We start from the raw sequence: 24,325 nt of genomic DNA on the forward strand, positions 1-24,325 counted from the left end.
TTTTCTAAGAACCTTTTCAAAACATTTTGTTCTTGAGTTGTGATTACTAACAAATATTGTGTTTTTTTTATTATCTTTATCTTCTCCATCTCATTAAATAACATCAAATCTGCGATTATAAAGTAAGATGAGTCTCTTTTCCATGATTTTCTACCTTGCTTAATGTGACTCACATGATTTTCTTGATATAGTTTCTCTATTTGTTATATTTGATGCGTTTGATTTTTAATTATGTTTGATATGTTCTAATATGATTTTAGGTTGTTTATAATCTATTCTTGTTGTCCTTGGTGTGTTATTTTGGTTTCATGTAAAGTATAACACATTTGATTATTTTATGTAGTTTGGTTTAATTTTTTGTTTTGTTTCATGTTTATTTGTTTATGTTAATGCTTTGTGTTTTTGTTTTATGTTAGTTTAGTTTTTGTTTGATCTTACATATTATATATTTGTTTGATTAAATCTCTAAAAATGTAAATTTTCGAATTTGTGTTAAAGGATGCGTGCGCATCATTGAGTATGCATGCACGTGTTTCAACCATGCATACACATAGTTGAGTATGTGCACGCACCTCGAATCCATATTAGAGTAAAATCTTGATTTTATTTGTTTTAATCATTTTTCACATAATCTTTGATTCTATTTGACTCTGTTTTAGGTTAATTATTTAGGTTTAATTATTTTCCATGTTTGTTTTAGTATTTTTGCCATGTTTAGTCAAATTGATATTAATTATTTCCTTGTTTATTTTATTTAATTGTCAACCTGCCATGTATAATTTATTTTGTTTGATTGTGTTTTATTTATTTCCTTTTATGTGGTGTTCTATTTTTAACATGTTGTGTGTGCTATTTTTATTTAAAGTGCATGATGTATGTTTAGGATAAAGATTAGGGCTCTCTTAATAAACTCATTAATTAAATATGGCATAGCAACACATAATAGAGGCCAGCCCACAAGTCGGGCGGTCTTAGGTGCCTAACACTTTCCCAAGCTGTACCCAAACTCCAGACCCATTAGGGCTGTCCCCGGGTCGGGTTTGTGCCCAACTTGGAACCGACCCGACGAAATCGGGTTTTGGAAAAACTCACCTGCGGATGACCGCCGGAGTAAATGAGTCAGGCGGATCATACTTCAACGGGTAGCGAACAGGTCGGTTGGCGTCAAAGATCTAAGAAAACGGTGAGAAAACGCCAAGGAAACTGTGAGAAAAGGTGAGAAAAACCCAAATTCGAAGAAAATCTCATCGGAATCTATGAGATTTCGCCAGATCCGACGATAATCTCACCGGATTCGATGAGATTTTGCTAGATCCAGTCAAAATCTCGTCGGATCTATGTGAAATAGCACCTAAATCGGGGTTTTTTTGCCGAGATTTAGGTATTTTATTGTCGAAATCTGGGATTTTATCGCTGAAATCTGGAATTTTCTTGTCGGGATTTGGGTTTCTCGCTGGAATCTAGGTTTTTCGTTGGTCGGTTCGGGTTTTTTGGGTTTTTGGGGGAGAGAAATCGAAACCAACTTGCCGAAGTCGGTTTTTGGAGGAGAAAATCCGCCGCCAACCGCCAGAGTAGTTCGGGTCGGTTGGTTTCGGATCGGTTCCAAACAGGTCTCCAGGTGGGTCGGGTCACTGGATATGTTTGGACAACCTAAGACCCATTATTTGGTACGTGGATTCATGTGTGTAAGTGATTGGCCCAAAGGGCCCAATATGGCCAAAATATGGTTGGATTTGGCGAGAAGCTCAACAAATCTGACAACAAATTACCAACCGCTTGTACTGGCAAAAAACAATGAAATTCCGATATATAGATCAGTTAAGTCAGTTGGAATATAGTTTAGTTTTTGTTTGATCCTACATATTATATATTTGTTTGATTAAATCTCTAAAAATGTAAATTTTCGAATTTGTGTTAAAGGATGCGTGCGCATCATTGAGTATGCATGCGCGTGTTTCAACCATGCATACGCCTAGTTGAGTATGCGCACGTGCCTCGAATCCATATTAGAGTAAAATCTTTTTATTTGTTTTAATCATTTTTCACATAATCTTTGATTCTATTTGACTCTGTTTTAGGTTAACTATTTAGGTTTAATTATTTTCCATGTTTGTTTTAGGATTTTTGCCATGTTTAGTCAAATTGATATTATTTCCTTGTGTATTTTATTTAATTGTCAACTTGCCATGTATAATTTATTTTGTTTGATTGTGTTTTATTTATTTCTTTTTATATTGTGATATGTTTTTAACATGTTGTATGTGTTATTTTTATTTAAAGTGCATGATGTATATTTAGGTTAAGGATTAGGGCTCTCTTAATAAACTCATTAATTAAATATGGTGTAGCAACACATAATAGAGGCCTGCCCACAAGTCTGGCGGCCTTAGGTGTCTAACACCTTCCCAAATTGTACCCAAACTCCGGACCCATTAGGGCTGTCCACGGGTCGGTCTGGGTCGGGTTTGTGCCCAACCCGGAATCGGGTTTTGGAAAAACTCACCCGCCATTGACTGCAGGAGTAAACGGGTTGGGCGGATCATACTTCAAAGAGAGGCGGACGGGTTGGTCGGCGTTAAGGATCTGAGAAAACGGCAAGAAAACGCCAAGGAAACTACGAGAAAATGTGAGAAAAACCTAGATCCGGCGAAAATCTCATTAGAATCTATGAGATTTCGCCAGATCTGATAGTAGTCTCACCAGATTCTACGAGATTTTGCTAGATCCAGTCAAAATCTCGTCGGATTTACGTGAAATAGCGCCTGAATCGGGGTTATTCGCCGAGATCTAGGTTTTTTATTGCTGGAATCTGGGTTTTTTGTCGGATTATGGGTTTTTCGCCGATTGGTTTGGGTTTTCGGGGAGAGAAACTGAAACCGACCCGTCAGAGTCTGCCGTTGAACTTGATGATGCTGTACAGTTTGACAACAGAAGCGAAGTCACCTTTGGCGACAGCGTCATGGATTACAAAAATGCTATCCCTGGACTTAAACCTAATTGTTTTCTTGCCTAAGCAAAGAGTTCTTTGTGCATTCTAATCCGGTCTGGTTTAAACAACAACGACAAAATCCAGTTTCATTAATCTAAGCAAAGCCACTTGCTTAGCCATTGAGATAGAAAAGCAACAGTAAAGGTCTCTCTTTTGTTGCTGTTTTACCTTCATTTGGGTAGGGCGATTTTAGATCCAGAATTAGACCTATCTGGTTTCCAAGCAAAGCCTCTTGGATTATGGGTTTATCGCTGGAATCTCTTCAACATTTTCTTTATGTTTCAAAATGATTCCCAACCTTTCAAATATATTAGTTCAGTTTTAATACTTTTAAGTTTGTGTCAAAAACATTCCTACCACTAATTGTTGGATGGAAAAGGTTAACATGACAAACTGAAGAAGATTCACTCAAGCGAGATAAATTTATAAGGGCCTATTTATTTTCAGAAAGTGGTATATATTCCTACCATTTCTTTTATTCTATATTCAAATCTTGAATTTGAATATTAAAAAAAACATTAATTTTTTAGAATTGGTAGTGTTTGGTTATTGTTTTCTATTTAAGAAAGAAAAATGTAACTTTTCTCACTCACACACATCACATCACTCAAAAAAAGTAACATTTTTTTTCACAATATTTACGAATATGCCATTGTATTCATATTCATAGAAAATGAAAACACTGAAAAGTTGTATTCATTTTCTGTATTCAAATCTTTTTTTTTTTTTTTGAAAACTGAAAATGAATATTGAGTACAAAAACACAACCAAACCAATTTTTTTGTGGGTCTCACAAAAAACTAATTTTTTTATAATAAAAACGCCAATTTTTCTCTTAAGCAAACAGGCCTAACCCTTTCTTTTTCTTCTTTTGGAAAATGTTAACGGATGCCCTTAGAGCGATGGTTAACAATCCATTTTAAGAAATTTTTATGAAAAAAGAAAAATAAATCATTTAATGTTTTGACAACTTTTTCTATTTACCATCAAATAGTTAGTGTCAAAACTTTCATAAAATGAATTATTAATGATTGCCTTAAGGAAGGAGCTTCACACACACATACACTTAGATTAGGCTAGAGTAGAATTCTATCTTGTATAAAAAAAATGATTGCCCTAAGGACATTCATTAATATAACCCTTCTACTTTTTTCATTTATTTGAGAAGAGATTGTTTAACAACATCCCATAAATTTTAAAGAAAATGCTAACAGATGCCCTTAGGGCATTGGTTAACAATCTATTTAAAAAAAGTTTTATGGGAAAAGAAATTTTTTTTTTTAATGTTTTGACAGGTTTTTTTTTTTTTTTTTTAATTTTCATTTTCCATTAAAGTAATGTCAAAATTTTTCTAAAATAAATTGTTAATCATTATTCTAAGGGCAATCATTAGCATGACCCAAATTTTAATAGCAATAGAGTACAGTATAATGGTTGCGTTGGGGATTTGAGCCTTGAGAGGCATATGACTACAGCTCTGTTTGGATTGCGCGTTCCACATTCACGTCTGCGTCTGCGTCTGCGTCTGCCTTCTTCTTTTTTCTTGAACAGTGTAAGTAGGAAAAGCTACATGAACAGTGCAAGTAGGCAAAGCTACAGTGTTAAAAGAGTGAACGGTGTTGCATAAATTATTTTTTTATTATTTTCAGTTTTTAATTTTTAGTTTTGAGCAAAATAAATGGTATCCAAACGCATACTATGAATCAAAGAAGGTAGTAAAACTTGCGTTAATGAAGTTTCTTAAGTGTGTCGTTGAATTCCCATTTCTAGTATGATTGTGTCTCTTTAACTTTTCCAAGTAATTGTTTCTTTTATATTTTTCATACGTTGTAAAAATCTCTTGCGTTGATTTTTTTTTATCTTCAAACAAACATAATGAAAGCAAACAAAGTTTTTGAAGAGACAAACTCTTCCCTCCTTTATAGGGGTGGCAAAATTGAACACGACTCGCGAACCCGACACGACATGACAGGAAATTAGCAGGTTATGGGTTGAGACTTAATGGGTTCGTGTCATATTTGGATTAACACGACGAACCCGTTTGATAAACGGGTTGGTTAGGGTTCAACCTATGGAACCCATATGACCCGTTTAATTAAATAAAATTTTACTAATATACCATTCAAACTATATGTATATAAACTTATAAGTTGTTGTAGTTTATTTTCTTTGACGAATTATGATTGATTATTTATGATATTGAGATATGCTTTAGTTTTAGATGATTATTTGTGATATAATTACTAATTAGTTTTGAATTTTATATTTAAAATATTTATTTGCTTGTTTTTCCATAAATGTTTTTCTTCATTTTGATAAAATCAGATAAATAGGTCGACACGATTGGCCCGTTTAATAAATGGGTCGTGTTAGGGTTGAGGAATCTTGACCCGTTTAATAAACATGTCGGGTTAGTGTTGACCCATATAGTCGGATACGTATGAGTTGACACGACACGAACTCGACACGCGAACACGAATTGCCACCCCTACTCCTTTGCTACCATCAAAACCTTTAAGAAATACTAATAAATATATCTCGCTCATATGAACATCCTTTTATTTTTCTACGTCACCCTTTTCCTTCTAACAATTAGCGAAAATGAGAAATTTTAACACAAAGTATAAGGACTAAATTGAAACATTTGAAAGGTCAATAGGCTAATTTTAACACAAAATATGAGGTTTGCTTAATATATATATATATTAATAGTCAAAACTTAGATAAAATACAATTATATTTTAATTGGATTCTTCATTTTGTGCTAGTTCTATTTAATTTTTAATTTTGTGTCAAGTGAATTATTGAGTGTAAAAATCAAATAGTCCAAATCCAATTAGATTCTAAATTAGATTTCAGTTAGAGTCCAATTTTTCGCCACGTGTTCATCTAAAATTTTAATTTTGGTGGTAAGTGAATTATTGAGTGCATAAATCGAAGAGTCTAAAACCAATTAAATACTAAATCATATATATTGTGGGGGAGATGAACTTGATTCAAGGCCAAAACCCAAATGCTCAGAGGATCATACTTGAGGAAATGGGCCAAGCCCATTTCAATGAGTAATAACAGGAAACCTCTCAAGACTATTCCCGTGGACAACTGAATATACCGGCCAGCCCTAAAACGTTTCTTTGAGCTCATAAGTATGGGTGAGCCCTCGGCAAACGAAAGAAATACCACGAGAGATTGACCCCATTCATTCTATTCTTGGCCAAGATGGTGCTTTTACCAATACCACCTCGGGAAACCTCTTGAAAGGATAAAGATCGCAAAAGTCGTCACCTTTGCATTAATGAGAGGTTCTCTACCTAACCCCTTCCACATTAAATACATATAGGACAACCTGAATAGTACAAACATACTCCAAAAGTCATGTTTCAAGATAAGAATGGTGGGGAAACCAATAAAAGAAAGGGAAATATCTCAAAAAGATCCGGTTAGGGGCAGGCCAGCTGGAGGGATAAGGGAAGGGAAAATGCCTATAAAAGGGGAGGATATGGCAACAAAGTGGGGGTCGAAAAAAGATCAAGAGAAAACCTAGAGAAGAGAGAGAAAAAGTAAGAAATGAGATATTGATTTTTCTTTATAAATCCTAGCATCATGAGAAAAGAGTGGGACTATTTGGCTTGTAATATTAATGTAACCTTGCTTCCATAAATCAATTGTTTGAGCTCCCCATTGTGGAGTATCCACCTTGTTTTATCAAAAAATAAATTGTGCTAGTCGGTCACCCAGGAATTAATTTGTCTTTAAGTTACAGTGTTTCTTTTTGAGTGTTTCTGCCCCTCCCCCCCCCAAAACACACACACATATAATGAGAAATTATTAATTGATTTAGGAATGTATAATTTTAAAAAGGTGAAAGCTAATTTTATGTATAATTTAAATTTTATAATTATGATATAATTTTATGCACAAGCTACACACTAGTTTATAATGAGAACTACAAATTTTATGGACTCGTACAGGAGTTCAATTTTTATAAATAGTAGTTTCCTTTAACCACTAGACAACTAAAAACACTTTTGAAAGTTGAAGCGAGAAAGATGACTCACAGAAGGAATTATAAAAAAAGTCATAATTATTATAATGATACTTTTTCTTGTTGTTACTTGTAACGCAAACTGGTATCTCTTCATCTCCCTCACCATTACCAAATAGTATTTTTTTTTTTTTTGTGAAGTGAAGTATGGTGTTAAATTCTTGTTCCAATAAAAATTCAACCTTATCAAATTGTATATTTGTTTCAATCTTTGTAGGATAGGATGCAATTCACCATCAAATGATTGTACTAAAGACTATCAATTTCAAGTTTGGTATAATAAATTTCTACCAATGTTTCCCTTTGTGTCCCATCTAAATGACTTTTAATTTTTTCTTCATAAAGGTTAATGGAGTTTAAGTTGTCTGGGCAATTTATTTGTATTAAATTTAAGAAATAATCTTTGAGCTGTATAATTTTTTAGACAATTTTTATACAAACTTTGCTATAACATATGAATCTCGTTAATGTATTAATTTTCTTATAACAGATTTATACAATGTGAAGAGCTACATGAATTTTTGTTATGAGAGATGCTCGAATAAGTCTTACATGTTGCTTCAAATATTTCTTCCACCATGTGGCTGCTATGTTTAAAATGCATACTACTGATAAAAGAATAAAATATAATATCGTTGTATTCAAATGATATCTCAAATCCATTATTTTATTGGACAATATCTTAAATTTTTATTCAAATGATATTTTATTTGAGAGTGTCTTAGATTCTACCTAGTGAAGGATAATGGTTTATCTCATTAATGCAATATATATATATATATATATATATATATATATATTTATTTATTTATTTAAGATGGTGGAAGCATTGCACTTAATTTTATAAAGCTGCTGTTGCGTCAACTTATCAGCCACAAGGCCCATATCATCATCATTTTTTCTATAAATTTATCTTTATTTTATTTAAACAATATTAAATATAAAGAAATATGAGAATATCAACTTTACAAATCCAGTAATTTAATTTAAAAAACTATCCATAATATTGTTAGATGCTACTTCAAACATTTCTTTTATCATGTAATTGTTATGTTTAAAATACATACTACTAATGAAATAATAAAATATATATCGTTGTATTCAATTGATATTTCAAATCCATTATATCATTTTATAGGAGAATATCTTACACTCTACCTAGTGAAGGACAGAAGGAGAATTGTTTATCTCATTAATGTAATATATATAATTACACTATATATAATCATGGAAGTATTGCATTTGATTTTTACAAAGCTCCTGTTACATCATCTTATTTGTCACATTAACATCCTTTTTTCTATTAGTTACTCTTTTTATTTTATTTAAACAATATTAAATATAAAGAAATATGAGAATATCAACTTTACAAATCCAACATAAGCAACTTCACCAATCAATTCATATGGTTTTACTTAACCATTCAACTTCACTTTCCCAACTCTAATTTAATTTGAAGCAAGTAGAAAATCATATCAAGCATGAACAAACAACTAAATTTGCATCATCTTAGCTAATACTTGATTAGACAACATTACAATTACAAATGAAGCAACTTACAAAAGTTTTCTACAAGGCCTAAGAAGTACTTGGTCTCTCAAGAACGACTTAATTTCCTAAGAATCCAAGTATATATGATCTCATAGGTGCTTTGGTGTGTTCTTAGTTGTGCGTATGTATTTTTCTTATAGAATAAGCCTCTATTTAGGCGTAAGGCCTTGATAGTTATGTCCAATTCATTATTCCATGTGTCCCTTCCTAGTTAATCTTCCTTGCCAAATGTCTTGCTACTAAAAGGGTTTGGTAACCTCTCATAACTGCTTCTAGGCAATTGTCACCTTGCTCTTTGTGGCTACTTGGTATGTGTTTTTGTTTTTATTATTTTTCGTAACTTCTTGAGGTAATATATGCTAGTTCCTCGAGATAATTGCATACTATCTTATAAATTTATTTATATGTATACATGTACATAAAATAGTTTGATCTAATTGTTAATAATATCTGCTAAGATTCTGTTTAGTTAAACATCATTATAATTTTATATAAAAAAAGAGAGATAATTTCATGTTAGGTTTGCATAACTCTTCATTCCATTTTTCATATATACTTAAGATAATATTGGTTGATTGTATTATATATGATCAATATTTTAAATAGAAATTCATTGAACTTTAAATTTAAGAAATACAAACGCTATAGATATGTATGACAGAAAAGTTTATATATGATTAAACATTTAAAGCTTTAATTGTGATACTTCATATGGGGTGGATTAGATTGAATTATATGAGTGGATTATATTGGATTATATAAGTTTGTTGTGCTAAGTTTGATATCAAGTGCATTCTCAAAAAAAAAAAGAAAAAAAGTCAAGTGTTTATTAGATTAATCTGAGTTATATAAACGATTACGAAGTACCCTAATTATTACTTGATCAGTCATTTTAAGTGTAACGTAGATTTAGCTTACACTTATTTTGAGTCTTAACAATTCTCCTCATTTTTCATAAAATTGAGAATATTTTGAATGATTGATAATAAAAATAATTTACAACAATACTAGGTGGTAGAAAAGATCCAAAAAAGAAAAAATAAATATTAACATTTTTTAAGTATATGAGTATACAACAAAAGTTGATTCATTTTGTATAACACGTCCATAGAATTCTGATTATTGTTTGAAATATCATCTATACCAAATGATTATCAGATTATGGATAACTTTTGTATGACTTTGATCAAAACTTATTTTTAAAAGTCTTTTTTTTTCCCTACAGCAAGTTGAGGAAGGGAAATTTGAACTCTTATTTTTCTAGTAGCAAGACATTATCACTAAAACACAAAATTCTTGACATACAAAAAGATTAAAAAGTGCAAAAAAAAATTAAGTCTTTTGAAGTTAAATAATAAATTTGATGTGAGTTCCAGTTAATTCAATTGGTAAAATATTTGATAGTTGTATAAGAGATTTGAGATTCAATCTCCACCTACACAAAAAATCAATTAATGTTTTGATCTAATGATAAAGAGCTATCATCAAGAGTGGACATCTTAGGCTGAAACTTTCTAAAAAAAAAAATTTAAGCTTGAAGTTTGAACCTTGCTTATGCAAATCACTAATTGATATATTTGATTGATAATTAATAACAATCATCATGAAGCGAAAATCATAAACTAAAATGCTATTGTATTTATAAAAAAGAAATTGAATAATTCACTTTGATAGTTTTTTTTTTTGTAGATCTGTAAAAAAAGAGAGTATATATATATATATATTTTTTTTTTTTAGAGAAAGAGTTTTAACATTTGACGTCCGTTACTAATGATAGCTTTTTATTATCAGACGAAGACACCAATCAGCTTTTTAGTATAAGTGGAGATTGAATTCCAGATCTCTTATTCAAGCATCAGAGATTTACCAATTAAGTTAACTGATACCCACAATCTATAAAATATAAGATGATATAGCTGTGTTTGGGTTTAGTACGTTTCTTTGTTTAACGTTTTATCCTTTTTCACGTCATTGTTGAAAAGGAAAATTGGACATTTTTTTTTGACGAAATTAAATAAAAAAGGAAAATTGGACATATCTTGCTGCCGATGAACGTGCAATATCCAATCATCCTTACCTATGGTTTGACTAAAAAATTGGTGTTAACTTTTTTGTCCACACCAAGCTTTTTTTTTTTTTTTTTTTTTTTTTTCATATCATCCTAAGTCCAAGAAAATCATAGTAAAAACAAATATATCTAGCAAGTATAAGTCAAGTTAAAAAAGAAGAAAAGAAAAAAGAAGCTGCAATGCTATTTATTTTTTTATTATGAAGAAAGGCACCAAGACTACGTACCGTTGACTATCCTTGACTTATATTATAGAAAAAAAACCAAAAGGGTGGGCCAAATCTAATAAAAAGAAGTTGGCCAAAATGGAAAAAAAAAAGTTTTTTTTTACCATGAATACAAATGTTGCAAATTTGAGTAGGTGAAAAATATATGGCAAAGACAAATACACCAAAATTTCTATAGTAGTTGAGAAAAACAAAGAAAGAAGAAAGAAAGAGAAATAGAGATATCCTCTGGTTATTACAAGGCCACATTTGCAATTACATGCCTCATGTTTTCCGCATAATATAATATAAAATAAATATATAAATACATATAATAGTATAAGAGAGAAGAGATAAAATAGAGGGAGAGAGATAGATAGAAAAAAGACACGCACAGGTACAACAACAACGCAACACAAAGAAGACTAGCACCACCAATACCCACACCACCATTGCCCCATAATCACAAACAAACAATAATAAATATAAATATAAATATAAATACCTATATATATGTATTTTTTTTTTTCTCTCACAAACAATAACACATTATCACTCTCTCTTTCTTTCTTTCATTCTTTCTCACATAAAAATCCTCCACCTAATAATATCCATATTTTCTCGCTTCTCATAAGAACATGTTTGTGTGCTTTTCACTGAGGCAGAGGCAGAGGCAGCAGCAGCAGCAGAAGACGAAGATGAAGATCCGAACGCGATCGATCGCTTTTTTTTGAATCGTTTCGCTTCCGATCCTTCTGCTTTTCCTTTTTTCCGGAGAGAGATCGATCTGTGAGTGCTTTTTTTTTTTTTTTTTTTTTGAGCTTTGATATTATATGATAGTGATCGGTTTGAAATTGTTTTCAAAATGTTTAATTTTTCGTTGAGATCAATGATCGGTTTGAAGATTTTAAGCCTGCGCACTGTAATTCATGTCACTGATCAAAATTTATTTGTTTATTTTTGTTGTGGTTGAATTTGGTTTAATAAGCTAATGTGTACGTCAATTTTTGTATATATTTGTTTATATATGCATTTAAGTGCATTGGCTTTGTTATTGAGGGAAACAAATTAAAATTTTGGGGGTGAATATTTGTTTTACCAAAAATAGTATCTTTCTTTATTATCTTTTGCTTTTTCAGTACGCAACTTTTCTTTCTGTTAATCTCTGATCGTCTTCATGACACAGCAACTGAGACAACTCTTTTTTCCTACTTTTTTTTTTCTTCCTCTTTTAGTAGTTTTTTTTTTTAAATATAAAAAAAATCTATGTATTCACTGTAATTGCTGTAGTAGAAAAACTATTACATCATTATGGGAAAAAAATTGATGTAATGTGATTTTCCTGCAAAGGTTATGTTAAAGTTTCAAGATTTAAAATTATTAAACTTCATAACCAAAAAATAAAAATAAAAATAAAAATTGTGTCTATGATTGTTTATATGGAAAAGGGTGTATTAAAAGATGTTTTGTTGTTGTTTAAACAGCTTTCCTTGTATACATTCTTTTTATTTTGGTAGTATAAGGTGATCTTTTTGGCTGCAGAAGATCTAAGTAAGGGGATTTTGCCATTTAGGTGAACTGAGTGGAATGTGATTTGCATGGGGTGAGGATGCCGGAGTTGAGAAGCGGAGCCCGAAGATCAAAACGAGTTGATGATCTTTACCCTACCCCACAGCCGATCGATCAAGGAGATAATTGGTTACTGCCTGCTCAAAACAGGACAAGGAGGAGAGCTGCTGGAAGAGGAAGAGGTGGTGGTAATGCCGCTTTAGCAAAAGGGCCTTCACCGGCTGTACCAACTAGGCCAACTGCAGCAGCTAGAGGCCGAGGCATTAGGTTGATAGATTTAGACCCAGAACCCTGTGAGGTTCTTCCTGAAGCTGTTGCTCTTGGGGCTGCAGAACCCCTTTATAATCAAGTTGAGGTAGTGGCAGATATAGATATTGGAATGGAGGGTGGAAGTGCTGACAAAGTAATGGGGGTTGAGGAAGAAGCAAGCACAACTCCTGTACCTGAGAGGGTATGTCCGGTTTACTTGGTTTAATCAATATCTTTTGAAGTGTCTTGAACATAGCAGTAATTTTGTTTTCTATTATGACTTCTTTATTTCTGGTTATACTCTCTTTAGATGACTATTACTGTCTGATAATGCTTGTGTCTCTCTATCATTACTCCACTCATCATACTGACATAGAATGGGCTATTTAAAATTAATGAGATGGTGTTGATGTTTTGTTTTTAAAACTAAACTGACAATTGTTGTGCCATGTCACTCTGTGGATAATTCAGTTAGCTTAGATATCAATACCCTTGTTAAGAGAGTTTCCAATCAATGTATTTCTCATTGTCTAGTTGTTCATTCAAAGGTGTCTCACTGTTAAGATGGCGGTTCTGTTGGGTGCAGGTGAAAGTAGGTAATTCTCCTGTATATAAGATAGAAAGGAAGCTGGGTAAGGGTGGTTTTGGCCAGGTCTATGTTGGCAGAAGGGTAAGTGGTGGCACTGATGCTGACTTGACTGAGGTATGACTTGAGACTTCAATCTCATTTTTATTTAGAGTAATTATGGTCACACTCTCCTTATTACACACTCACTGTACATACTCTGCCACATTTACTGAAATAGTGTTTTTAAAACAAGATTTCACAGTTTTGACTGAAATCATGTCTTAAAAATACGATTTCAACAGGCAGTCTGTATGGAGTGTGCAATAGGGAGCGTAATAAGATTTTATGTTTTAATTGTATAATTTTAACAAGTGAATCACATGAGATGTGATGGCTTAAAGGTACTTTTCACAGGTCGCATTGAAGTTTGAGCACCGAAATAGTAAAGGCTGCAATTATGGCCCACCTTATGAGTGGCAAGTGTATAAGTAAGTTGTGTGTCTTTATCATTTGGATATGCTTATCAAGGCTATATTTGTTAAGCTTTAAATCTTTTGAATTAATTATCTGATTCTTGTCTATTTTCTTTGGGATATTAAAAGTACTCTAAATGGATGTTATGGAATTCCTTGGGTTCATTACAAGGGTCGCCAAGGAGATTTTTATATTCTGGTGAGATTTGATCTGGAGCTCCTTATCATCAGGAATTCTGAACTTGTTGTATCTGATGGATATTAATAAATTTCAGGTCATGGACATACTTGGGCCTAGTCTCTGGGATGTTTGGAATTCTTTTGGTCAATCGTAAGATATAAACTCTCTCTCTAACCTACCAATGAACACGTGTTTGCTTGGATGTCTTATTTAGCTTCCAAATAAATAAACTGGATAATAATAAGTGGAACTAAACAAGAATATATTTTGTTTATTCTATATATATATATAGTTAACTTTTACAAAAATTTTACTTTTTATTTGTTACTATCTGCAACAGGATGTCACCAAATATGGCTGCCTGCATTGCAGTGGAGGCTATATCAATTCTTGAGAAGCTTCACTTGAAGGGGTAAGTCCTGTTGAAAATTCTCATGCTTTCACTTTTTCTTATGTTCTCCATATTTTCCCCTGTATCTGTCAAAGTCACAACTAATTTGCAATTATAATGATTTGCCCTGTCCTTGAACTAGGTTTGTGCATGGAGATGTGAAGCCAGAGAACTTTTTACTTGGTCAACCTGGAACACCTGATGAGAAGAAACTATATCTTATAGATCTTGGTTTGGGTATGTTGTCCTTGTTTGATGTCTTTCATCCCTCCTATTGTGTGTTTACCCCAAATGTCTACCTTGGGTGAATTCCATGATTTTTAGGTTTTGTGAAGGGGAAGAAAAAAGAAAAGAAAGTGAGGAAAATTCATCAACATTCTCCTTGTGCCTCCACCCCCCCCCCCCCCCCCAAACCCAAAAAAAAAGTCTCCAGGAGGAGGAAAGGAAAAAAATATGGTCAGTGCAGAAGAAAGGAAACAAGTAATGATTTTATATATATTTTTAGTATGATTAAAAGAAAAGAAGGAAGGGGGAAAGAAAAGAAAATGGGTTTACTCTTCTGGGTTTGGGTTGAAAAAGGAAAGTTAGGCATAAATAGTAATTTGACAGTTTTATACCCAATAACAATATTATGACATTTGGTAGCATTTACGGAGGGTAACAATGTAAATTAACCTAGTAAGTTTGTTTCTCTTCTCTTCATTTCTGTCCAAATTTGGTGGAATTCAAAAGGTGAAAAAATTGTGGGTCCTAGGGAAATGTTACCTCCATGAATTTCCTTTCTTTCCTTCAACCAAACAATATTTACTTTCCTTTCCTCCCATTGTTTTCCGTTCTCTCCATTTTCCTCTCAGCCAAACATAACGTGATAGAAAGTTAGGTAAGAAAGGAAATCATTAAAAGTTCGTTTTATTCTCTTTATTTTCTCTGTAGTTTCTTGTAATTACTAAAAAAGGAAAAGTAATTTCCATTCTTTTCCTCTCTTCATTTTACCTTCTCTAATGGAGTATTCATTTCTGGGGCCATTAACATGCTTCTGTTTCAGCATCCAGATGGAAAGATGCATCGTCAGGTCAGCACGTTGAATATGATCAGAGGCCTGACATATTCAGGTTTGTAGGTTTCATAATATTTACTCAGATGTGCTCAACATTATATATTGAATGCATGCCTCTTTTGGTAGGGGAACAATAAGGTATGCAAGTGTACATGCACATTTAGGTCGGACAGGAAGTCGAAGGGATGATCTCGAATCATTAGCTTACACGTTGATATTTCTCATTAGAGGAAGGTTACCTTGGCAGGGATATCAGGTAAATTTGGTGGTGTTGCTTGGACAAGTTCATCTTGAGGACTTGCTTAATCTGATATCCTTTTTACCCCTTTCTTTTGTTTGTTTTGAAATTTACAGGGGGATAACAAGAGTTTTCTTGTTTGTAAGAAAAAGATGTCTACTTCTCCAGAACTGATGTGCTGCTTTTGTCCACCCCCTTTCAAGCAGTTCCTTGAAGCTGTCACGAATATGAAATTTGACGAGGAGCCAAATTATTCCAAGCTGATATCTTTTTTTGAGAGCCTGATTGAGCCATGCACGCCGTTAAGACCAATTAGAATTGATGGAGCTCTTAAGGTTATTGCCATCCTTACAGCTCACACACACACACACACACACACACACACACACACATGCGCACATAAATTCATACATAATAATGTTAGATTGCACATTTTGTTTCTTACCTATTTCCTAATGTCTTTTATATATATAGGTTGGGCAAAAGCGGGCTCGATTGCTTATAAATTTGGAAGAAGATGAGCAACCAAAGAAGAAAGTAAGATTAGGTAGTCCTGCTACCCAGTGGATTTCGGTGTATAATGCACGTCGTCCCATGAAGCAAAGGTAAATTTTACATGCCGTTATCCTTATCCCTTTTCTGTTTTTGATTAGTCAATTGTGTTTTTCTTTTCTGTAATTGAATGTTTCTGTTTTCTAAACTTTGTGTTAAAGTTCTGGACTGAAATTCCTGCATTGTGGTAATATATGTTATTACTTTGTTATTTTAATTACCTCTTTGTCCTTCCACTTTCCATTATATTTCATTATTGTTGTACTTTTTTCTGTCAATTTTCTTTTCAAGTTGGAACTTTCCCAAATTTTACTTCATTTAATGCACCTAATTAATAGACTGTTGTGTAATACCTGTATAAGCTCTTGTTTCTGGTGTTTGTTGCTTGCAATTTGAAGATAAAGGGTTTTGATACTCCATGACATGTAATGGCAAAAAGTTCTAGAACAATTATATGATGTCAAACCATCTGAATTTGTTCTCAGTAATGGTGGACATTTTTTTGCAATAGAGAGGGGTAAAGCAACTCATCTTATTTAATATATTAAAGCTGAATCTTGAGAAATTTCAACTCTAGAAACCCTAGCATTGTCAAAATTATGCCATTTGGTTGTGTTTAGCCTTAGACTTCCGCCATGTCTTTTTTCCTTTAAATATGTATGTATGTATATATATATATAGGGTAAATTCCATTTACATACTTAAGGTTCGAGCTAATGCCAACCAAGTCCAAGACTTTTCAAAACTAACCAATTTGGTTCTTAAAGCCAGTTTAGTCCTTAAATAGTTAAGAAAACATAACTAACTATTTAGGGACTAAGTTGGCTTTAGGGACCAAATTGGCTAGTTTTGAAAAGTCTTGGACCTGGTTGGCATTAGCCAAAATCTCAAGGTATGTTAGTGGAATTTACCTATATTTTTATTACAGAAAAACTCAATTAATATTATAATTAAATGCATTAAAAATTGTTTTTATTAACTTCTCGTTATATATCTCATTAAACTTATATCTCCTCATTATCAATGATTCCGCATGGTTCTTTCAATGATCGTTTTGATCATTATTAGATATAATAGTCAAAGCTTAAAATAAGTTCAATCCTGAGCCTAGAGTAGCATAATATTATGCCAAGTGGCTAAGTCAACATTGCACAAATGTTTTGTCTTTAAAGCCCTCATGTTGTCCCACATACAAATTAATGCTTAACACTAAATATTCTATTCAATGTAAATTAATATTGAATAGTTTTGCTTAGGAGAATTCTTTAACTGGTTGTTGGATGATTGAGTTGTAATACTATGCTTATTATGCCCTCTAATAACTATTTCTTACTTTCTGGGTGTACCTTACATATGATATATCTTACAAGACTTCATAGGTTGTGCCTTTTGAATTAATATTTAGACCTACTAACTTTAAACAGCTAAGAATGTCTACAAACAGTTATGCCATCATTAAATACTGATCAATGCATCCCATCCCCATGCAAGTTCCTAATGTTTGAAGTAAGCAATTTTGTTTATATACTAATTTGCAAAAAAGAAAAAGAAAAAAGAGTTTGAAAAGTGCTGTAAGGCTCTGGATAGCAAAGAAAACAAAAAAAGGGCACCTCCTATCTTGCAGGAGGTTTTACACAAGCTTTCTTACAATCTTATATTTAAAAGGAAAAGCAAAAATCACAAGTAACTTAACCAAGATTTGTACATTACTATATTTACACATTAGAGGTAATGAATTAATTTCTGTATTCATAATATGACCATGCGATCTTTTTAACTCACAATCCAAACCTATACACTTAATCAAGTAGTTATAAGTCCTAAAACTAATATATATATAGTTAGAAAAAAGGTTAAATGATTAAATTCACCCTCTACTAAAAGCCTAAGCTTTTGGGACAAGTGGTAGTTTTTCATGGTAATAAACTAGGTGATTCTATGTTTGAATCTTGTTTTTGCTGTACCTTCCATTTAAAAAGTTAAATTTTCGTATGTTGGAATAATGGTTAAATGATTAAGGTGACGTTTGGATTGGGCTGAAACGCAGTGTGTCTGCGTTTCAGCCCTTCTTTTTTTTTTTTTCCTGGACGCGCACCTGCCACTGTTCATTTCAATGAACAGTGATTTTAGGCCAATGAACAGTAATTTTAGGCATGAATTGTATTTGTCACACATTAAAAAATAATTTTGCTACAGTATTTTTCAGTTTTCAGTTTTCAGCTGTATTCAAACGGACCCTAAATTCACCCTCTAATAACATCTAAAGCTTTTGGGAAAATTGATACTTTGTCATGTATATACTGGGAAGCACAGGTGCGGCGTTTGGGCCGCCGCACCCGCATCCGATGCGGGGACGCGCAGGCGACGCTGCTACCTGCGCGTTTGTGCCGCGTCGAGCATTAAAAAAATAATTTTTTCGGCGCGATTCGCGCCGGTACGGCGCAGATTCGGGCCGACGCGCGCAAAATCGGGCTGATTCGGCTCGAATCGGTACGTATCGGGCGCAAACCGATACCGGCCGAAATCTGCCGAAATCGGTAGATACCGGCCAAAATCGGCAGATACCGGCCGAAATTCAAAAAAAAAAAAGTATTGCTCTTCAGCTAGGCTCTCTCCCATTCTCTGTATTCTAGTTATTATTTACTATTGCTCTTAAATTTGGTATATATTTATATAATGTGAAAAAAGTATGTTTAGCAATATATTAAAAATAAAAATAAAAATATTTTTAATAATTTTTTAATCGTCGCATCCGCTCCCGCACCCGAATCCCAAAACGTACCTGTGCTTCATAGTGTATATAAAAACAAGGACAACAATGTAAAAATTCTAAATTCTAAATATTAGTGAAAAAAATTACAAATCATACACGCTCATGGTGCAGGTTTCTCTTGGTAGTGATAATGATTATAGAGAATATTAGTAGTTCTCTTGCCTTTTGCGCAGGAGTTACTTTTCATAACTAAAGATTTTTTATGAAAGATTGTTGGTTATCTAGTTATTCAACTTTTAAGCAAATTATGTGTTGTTTCTCGTTTTCCCTTGCATTTGTTTGCTGTCAAATATGTTTGTACATGCATACATGTAGTAGATCCATACAATCTGATATGTGCATTGAAACATGCTTGTTTAGGCAAGAGCAATTTTGTCTTGGAAAATGGTGAACTTTGTATATGTGAATGCCTGTTGGGGTTTGAATGCATTAGCTGGTTCAGTGATTCTTTTGCATGACATTAAATAAAAAATTATCTTCAATTGCAGATATCATTACAATGTAGCAGATACAAGGTTGCGTCAGCATGTAGACAAGGGAAATGAAGATGGACTATATATCAGCTGTGTGGCCTCAGCAACAAATCTCTGGGCCCTAATAATGGATGCTGGAACAGGTTTCTCTTCCCAGGTTTATGAACTGTCAGCAGTCTTCCTGCATAAGGTTGTTATTTTAAAAGCATTGATCTATCATCTTTTCTGAGTACTTCTACAATAATAGATTTATGGATCTTCTTTATTATTTTGTTTGGATTCTCATCAGGACTGGATTATGGAACAATGGGAAAAGAATTTCTATATCAGTTCAATCGCTGGTGCAGCTAATGGGAGTTCCTTGGTTGTTATGTCCAAAGGTTAGTAACCATCTACGCTGTTATAGACCTGTATATTATTTGTTTGTATGGAACTATGGGTATAGTTGAATTTAAAGATTGTGTGCGCTCCTGTGCTCGCAGTCTTCCTCCTTAATTTCCATTTATTTTCTGTCAATTATTGTCTATGTGTGCGTTTGGATATCGTTTATTTTACTAAAAAATGAAAATAATAAAAATAAAAAATAAAAAAGTTACTGTTCATGCACGGATTACTGTTCATTTGCCACTTGCACTGTTCATGTCCCATGAACAGTGCAAGAGGCGCTGGTCCTTACTCATCTGACGCAAACGCAAACCAAACGGACACTATGCCAGTTTTATGCTATTAATTTTTTTAGCTGTCAACCTGAACGGTATCACTAGTTAATGGTGTAATCACCGTCTTTGTTGCATATGGCCGAGCCATATCAAGTGGTTTCTTTTGTGTGTGTGTGCGTGACGCACATGCATGCTCTTCCTCAATTTTCATTTCTTAGCAATGTCAGTTTTATGCTACTTATTGACTTATCAATAGTCAGTGGAGCAATTACAGTCTTTGTTTGACATGCCCAAGGTGGAACAGGTGGTTTCTCGTTTATTTTCTTCAGTTTCATGTCTTGTCTTGTTTGGTGTATCTTTAAGCATTATTCTCATTTTATTACGCTTATTTTATCTTGTTTCATGATAGCCTCAAATGTTACACCTTTAGGCGTGCTTAGTCTTATCATCCTATAGAATGTCACCTTGTCTAAATTCATGTTTTGATGGGTGTATGTTAGACACACAGCACCCAAAAAGATTCTTCAGTCATTTCATGCAAATTTTATGTCAGCAAATATTTAATTTATACTTCTTTGCAGAAATTTTGACTTGGTGCTTGTGCTAGGGTTTTTGCTATCGATTAGCTTGCAATATAAATTCTGCAAGTCTTGCTTCTCAGCTTGTTTTGGTGCTTATGATTAATCTGAGGCATGGCCCTTTGTGGTTTCACAGAATTTGTAACCTGCTATTCTCTCTCTTCTGATTCAGAATCTTGGTGTAACATGTATCCCCGTCTGGTCGCATCATATATCCTCTTAAGGAGAAGTTTGGCGTCAAAGCCCAATTTTGATTCGGTTTGACCTCAACTATTCCCCAAGCCTGCCGATTAGTTAAACATAGACATACTTTAGTTAATGGTTGTATAGTAGAGATACCAAGTTTGTTTCCACCAAGCCATTGTTTGTAGGAGTCAAGTCTGCTACAGCTCTAATTTATATAATCAGCTCCATATATTTGTTTATTAATTCCAACAAGAAATATTGAAATTATCTATTACTTCCAGGGCTTGAATCTCAAGCATTTTTTGATTGCCAATTTCCATCCCATGTTTCCACCTAAAAGACTGCACTACAACACTTCATTTCTTAACTTTGTTGTCACTGAAATTGATGCAGCAACTTGATATTGTGAATTAGTTTTTATGATGAGTACTGTATAACAAACTTCTAAATATCTATTATGATGTTTGTTTATGCTTCTAGAAGATGTTAATTTGGATGCAAGGCATGCTGGGTCCTGTCAGTTGCCCAACCCAAAGTTGATCATGGAAACTCATTTCTTGTTTGCAGTGTTATTCTTTTCCTTAAATGACTGATTAAGTAGACATACCTTTCGTTATCTCATGGGTTTTCTATATTTTGCAGGAACTCCTTACACTCAGCAATCTTACAAAGTGAGCGAATCTTTTCCTTTCAAGTGGATAAATAAGAAGTGGAAAGAAGGTTTCCATGTCACATCCATGACAACCGCTGGCAATCGCTGGGGTGTTGTAATGTCCAGGAATGCAGGATATTCTGATCAGGTATGACTAAGTTATTATCAATTGAAGTTTTAAATTTTGATCTGGTGACCATTTAGAGCTTTCCATATTATATCTTATGATTCTAAAAGTCCGCAAAACTTGTTATTTTAAACAAGGCCCCTAAAACTTATTTAGGCTCACAAATTCAAAATAAAAACAAAATCTAAAGGAACCTCAGCTCTTTTTCCTCACTTTTACTTCATTTAAAAAAAAAAAAAAAAAAAATCTTGGTTCTCTCCCTTGTCTCCCTTCGCCCTCTCTCTAATATAGTGACCCAATTTTTTTCCCTCTTTCTATCTGATCATAAAATCTTCTCTCCAACTGATTGTTTTCTTTTAATTTCTTTTTCACTATTTTCCTTATCTTATTTTCTCTCTACTAAAATATCCTTTTCTTATCTCTTCCACTCTTTTTTATTTTATTTTTACCAGTCTATCCTCTTCCTTATTTCCATTCTTTTATCACTATGCAATGCTCTCTCTCTCTCTCTCTCTCTCTCTCTCCTCTGTTAGCAGCCTCCCCATGGATGGGTTTGTGTGCGCAATGGCATCACATCCCAGTGTCCATCCTACTTCACCTTCCAATCATATCTTCCTCACAATTCTGCGGTGTCCAGTGGCTAATGGACTCCCAGCCTCCCTCATCTCTGATGCCAAAATCTCCAACAAAATGGGAAGCTGAAATTTCAAAAAAAGAAAAAGAAAAAAGAAGGTTTTATTAAAATAAAAACTGGTCTGAACTACACAAACTGGCCAGTATTGTTGGGTACTGAGTGGGATTTGAACAGTTGAACTGATATGAAACAAAGGGGTTTCCTGTACTGGTTTCGGTATCGCTATGTTAAATACTGTGTCAACTGGAATGATATGGAATTTGAAATTTTGCTGTCAATTCAAATTAATATTACCCCGTATGTCTTTTCAAGCCTTGATGATAGTATGAACACCAAGCTTTTATGTTTCTTTTGAACATAGCTGATCCTTCTCTTCCCCCTGTCTATTGATTTATTGGTGCAAGGTTGTGGAGCTTGATTTTTTGTATCCAAGTGAAGGAATTCATCGGCGATGGGAAAGCGGTTACAGGATAACATCAATGGCTGCCACTGCTGATCAAGCTGCTTTTATACTAAGCATACCAAAACGTAAAACGATGGATGAAACTCAAGAAACTCTGCGTACCTCTGCCTTCCCAAGCACCCATGTAAAGGTAGGTGCAAGCCCTTATTGTCCCCACATAAAAGTAGTTCGATGGGTTGGGTGCTTGAGCATGCTCCCTTGTCAAGGGAGGTTTGTGTGCTTTAATTAGACTCCAACATGATTGTTGCTTGTTCATTTAATGACTGCTTGTTAAAACTGATGGTTTAGATGATTGGCTCAGCAGTCTCTGCAATATTGAGTAGCTTCCATGTGGTAGCTTCTGCTTAAGGGAAAAGGAAAATGGAAATTAAAAAATAAAAACGGAAATAGAAACAAACAAGGGTGCTTCCATGCCTAAGATATTTCATAAATGAGTAATTGATTTAATGTGGTTCTATTGTATATTCTCTCATATTTTTCTGCTTTATTTATCTGTTTGTTTTTCTCCTGTTGTGCAATAATGAATGCTCACTTATATATATCCTTTTTGCAGGAGAAATGGTCCAAAAATCTGTACATCGCTTCAATATGTTATGGAAGGACGGTGTGTTAGGTTGTGGAGGTGTATAATTGGTGTCACCCCAAAGAAGGATTTTGAAGGCTGAGAGGGTTTATGCAGGCTTGATATGGGAATGGGCGGGTTAGATTTCTCATACGGGTTAAAGAAAATCGAGGCTCCTTACATAAAATCTTCTTCATAGATGAATGTAAAAATGAAAGGAAAAAGAAAATAGAATTGAGAGTTGGAAAGCAACGTACCCTTAACCAATCTGGTCTACTGGGGTAACAACGGTTTGTCAAAAACATATATATGGCAATTGCTGCCAAAGTTGTGTTTCATAACGGCCAATGTGCTTTTAAATTATTTTAAAATGGGAAACAAATCCCATACAATGCCTTTACGTCACTGCATTTTCTTATTGAGAGAGAGATCAACCAATATTATTAAGGTGTTGGTAAATCAGCCACAACAACATTATTTATGTTTGGAGGAACATATTCCATTTAAACTGAAAAAAAAATGGCTCTCTTAATGAAGGCATGAGCAATAACATTACCATGCCTAATAGTATTAGAGAAGTAAAAACTCTAGAAAGAGCTAGAAAAAGACTGTGTCCTGAATTAAATGACCAACAAAAAGAGAGAATGTAACCGTTTCGCAAAGAGTTTATAATATATCTCAGGAACAAATCGAATTGCTCTTCTAGTTGAAAAGTTTGGGTGCGGTTTAAAGTTTGGCTGCCCTTGTGTCTATCAAGTAGCAAAAAAAAAACAGGAAAGTTTAGAAATCCCACATATTGACATATAGGCACACGTAAAATTAATGTGATTTTTATTCTTCTTCTGGGTAAGTGTATAAGAAAAAAAAAAAAGTAGAAACAATAGCGCATGATATAGACCGAAAATACAAACAAAGAAGCCAATAAAAATCCAATCCAATTGAAACCAAGGCATCTATTGAGAAAGCACCCTACTGTCCAAAGATAGCCTGAGGAATGCGCTAGGAACATAGTTGAGTCATCTTCAGCCCGCTTCTCATAGTCTGTTCTTGATTCCGAGGAAATTGACTATAGTGTGCTCAA

General features: G+C 33.5%; 1 protein-coding gene across 3 annotated transcripts; it reads left to right on the forward strand.

Moving 5' to 3' along the window:
- The first annotated feature begins 11,377 nt into the window (after nucleotides 1-11,377).
- On the forward strand, nucleotides 11,378-23,649 carry LOC142610149 (casein kinase 1-like protein HD16). 3 transcript variants are annotated; one of them, XM_075781876.1, is made up of 17 exons: nucleotides 11,378-11,648; nucleotides 12,402-12,879; nucleotides 13,264-13,380; nucleotides 13,660-13,733; nucleotides 13,848-13,917; nucleotides 13,994-14,049; nucleotides 14,240-14,311; nucleotides 14,433-14,527; nucleotides 15,336-15,402; nucleotides 15,474-15,603; nucleotides 15,702-15,920; nucleotides 16,060-16,190; nucleotides 19,399-19,573; nucleotides 19,673-19,763; nucleotides 21,449-21,606; nucleotides 22,624-22,812; nucleotides 23,236-23,649. In XM_075781876.1, the coding sequence occupies exons 2-17, from the start codon at nucleotides 12,469-12,471 to the stop codon at nucleotides 23,293-23,295; spliced, it is 2,115 nt and encodes a 704-aa protein (XP_075637991.1). In that variant the 5' UTR covers nucleotides 11,378-11,648; nucleotides 12,402-12,468; the 3' UTR covers nucleotides 23,296-23,649. The 3 variants fall into 3 exon arrangements, with proteins under 3 accessions (XP_075637991.1, XP_075637992.1, XP_075637993.1); XM_075781877.1 differs by having other exon boundaries at nucleotides 11,394-11,648; nucleotides 12,405-12,879; XM_075781878.1 differs by having other exon boundaries at nucleotides 11,434-11,648; nucleotides 12,433-12,879.
- Nucleotides 23,650-24,325: the final 676 nt, after the last annotated feature.

Source organism: Castanea sativa, chromosome 9 (assembly GCF_040712315.1).
Source record: "Castanea sativa cultivar Marrone di Chiusa Pesio chromosome 9, ASM4071231v1".
In the NCBI taxonomy this organism is placed as follows: Eukaryota; Viridiplantae; Streptophyta; class Magnoliopsida; order Fagales; family Fagaceae; genus Castanea; species Castanea sativa.

What these genes read in the sequence shown, in the direction of transcription:
- LOC142610149 (XM_075781876.1), top strand. Translation starts at nt 12,469, where the DNA reads ATGCCGGAGTTGAGAAGCGGAGCCCGAAGATCAAAACGAGTTGATGAT. An exon ending in CTGATGCTGACTTGACTGAG is followed by an intron (nt 13,381 to 13,659) that starts GTATGACTTGAG and finishes TACTTTTCACAG; the next exon opens with GTCGCATTGAAGTTTGAGCA. An exon ending in TCCCAAGCACCCATGTAAAG is followed by an intron (nt 22,813 to 23,235) that starts GTAGGTGCAAGC and finishes TCCTTTTTGCAG; the next exon opens with GAGAAATGGTCCAAAAATCT.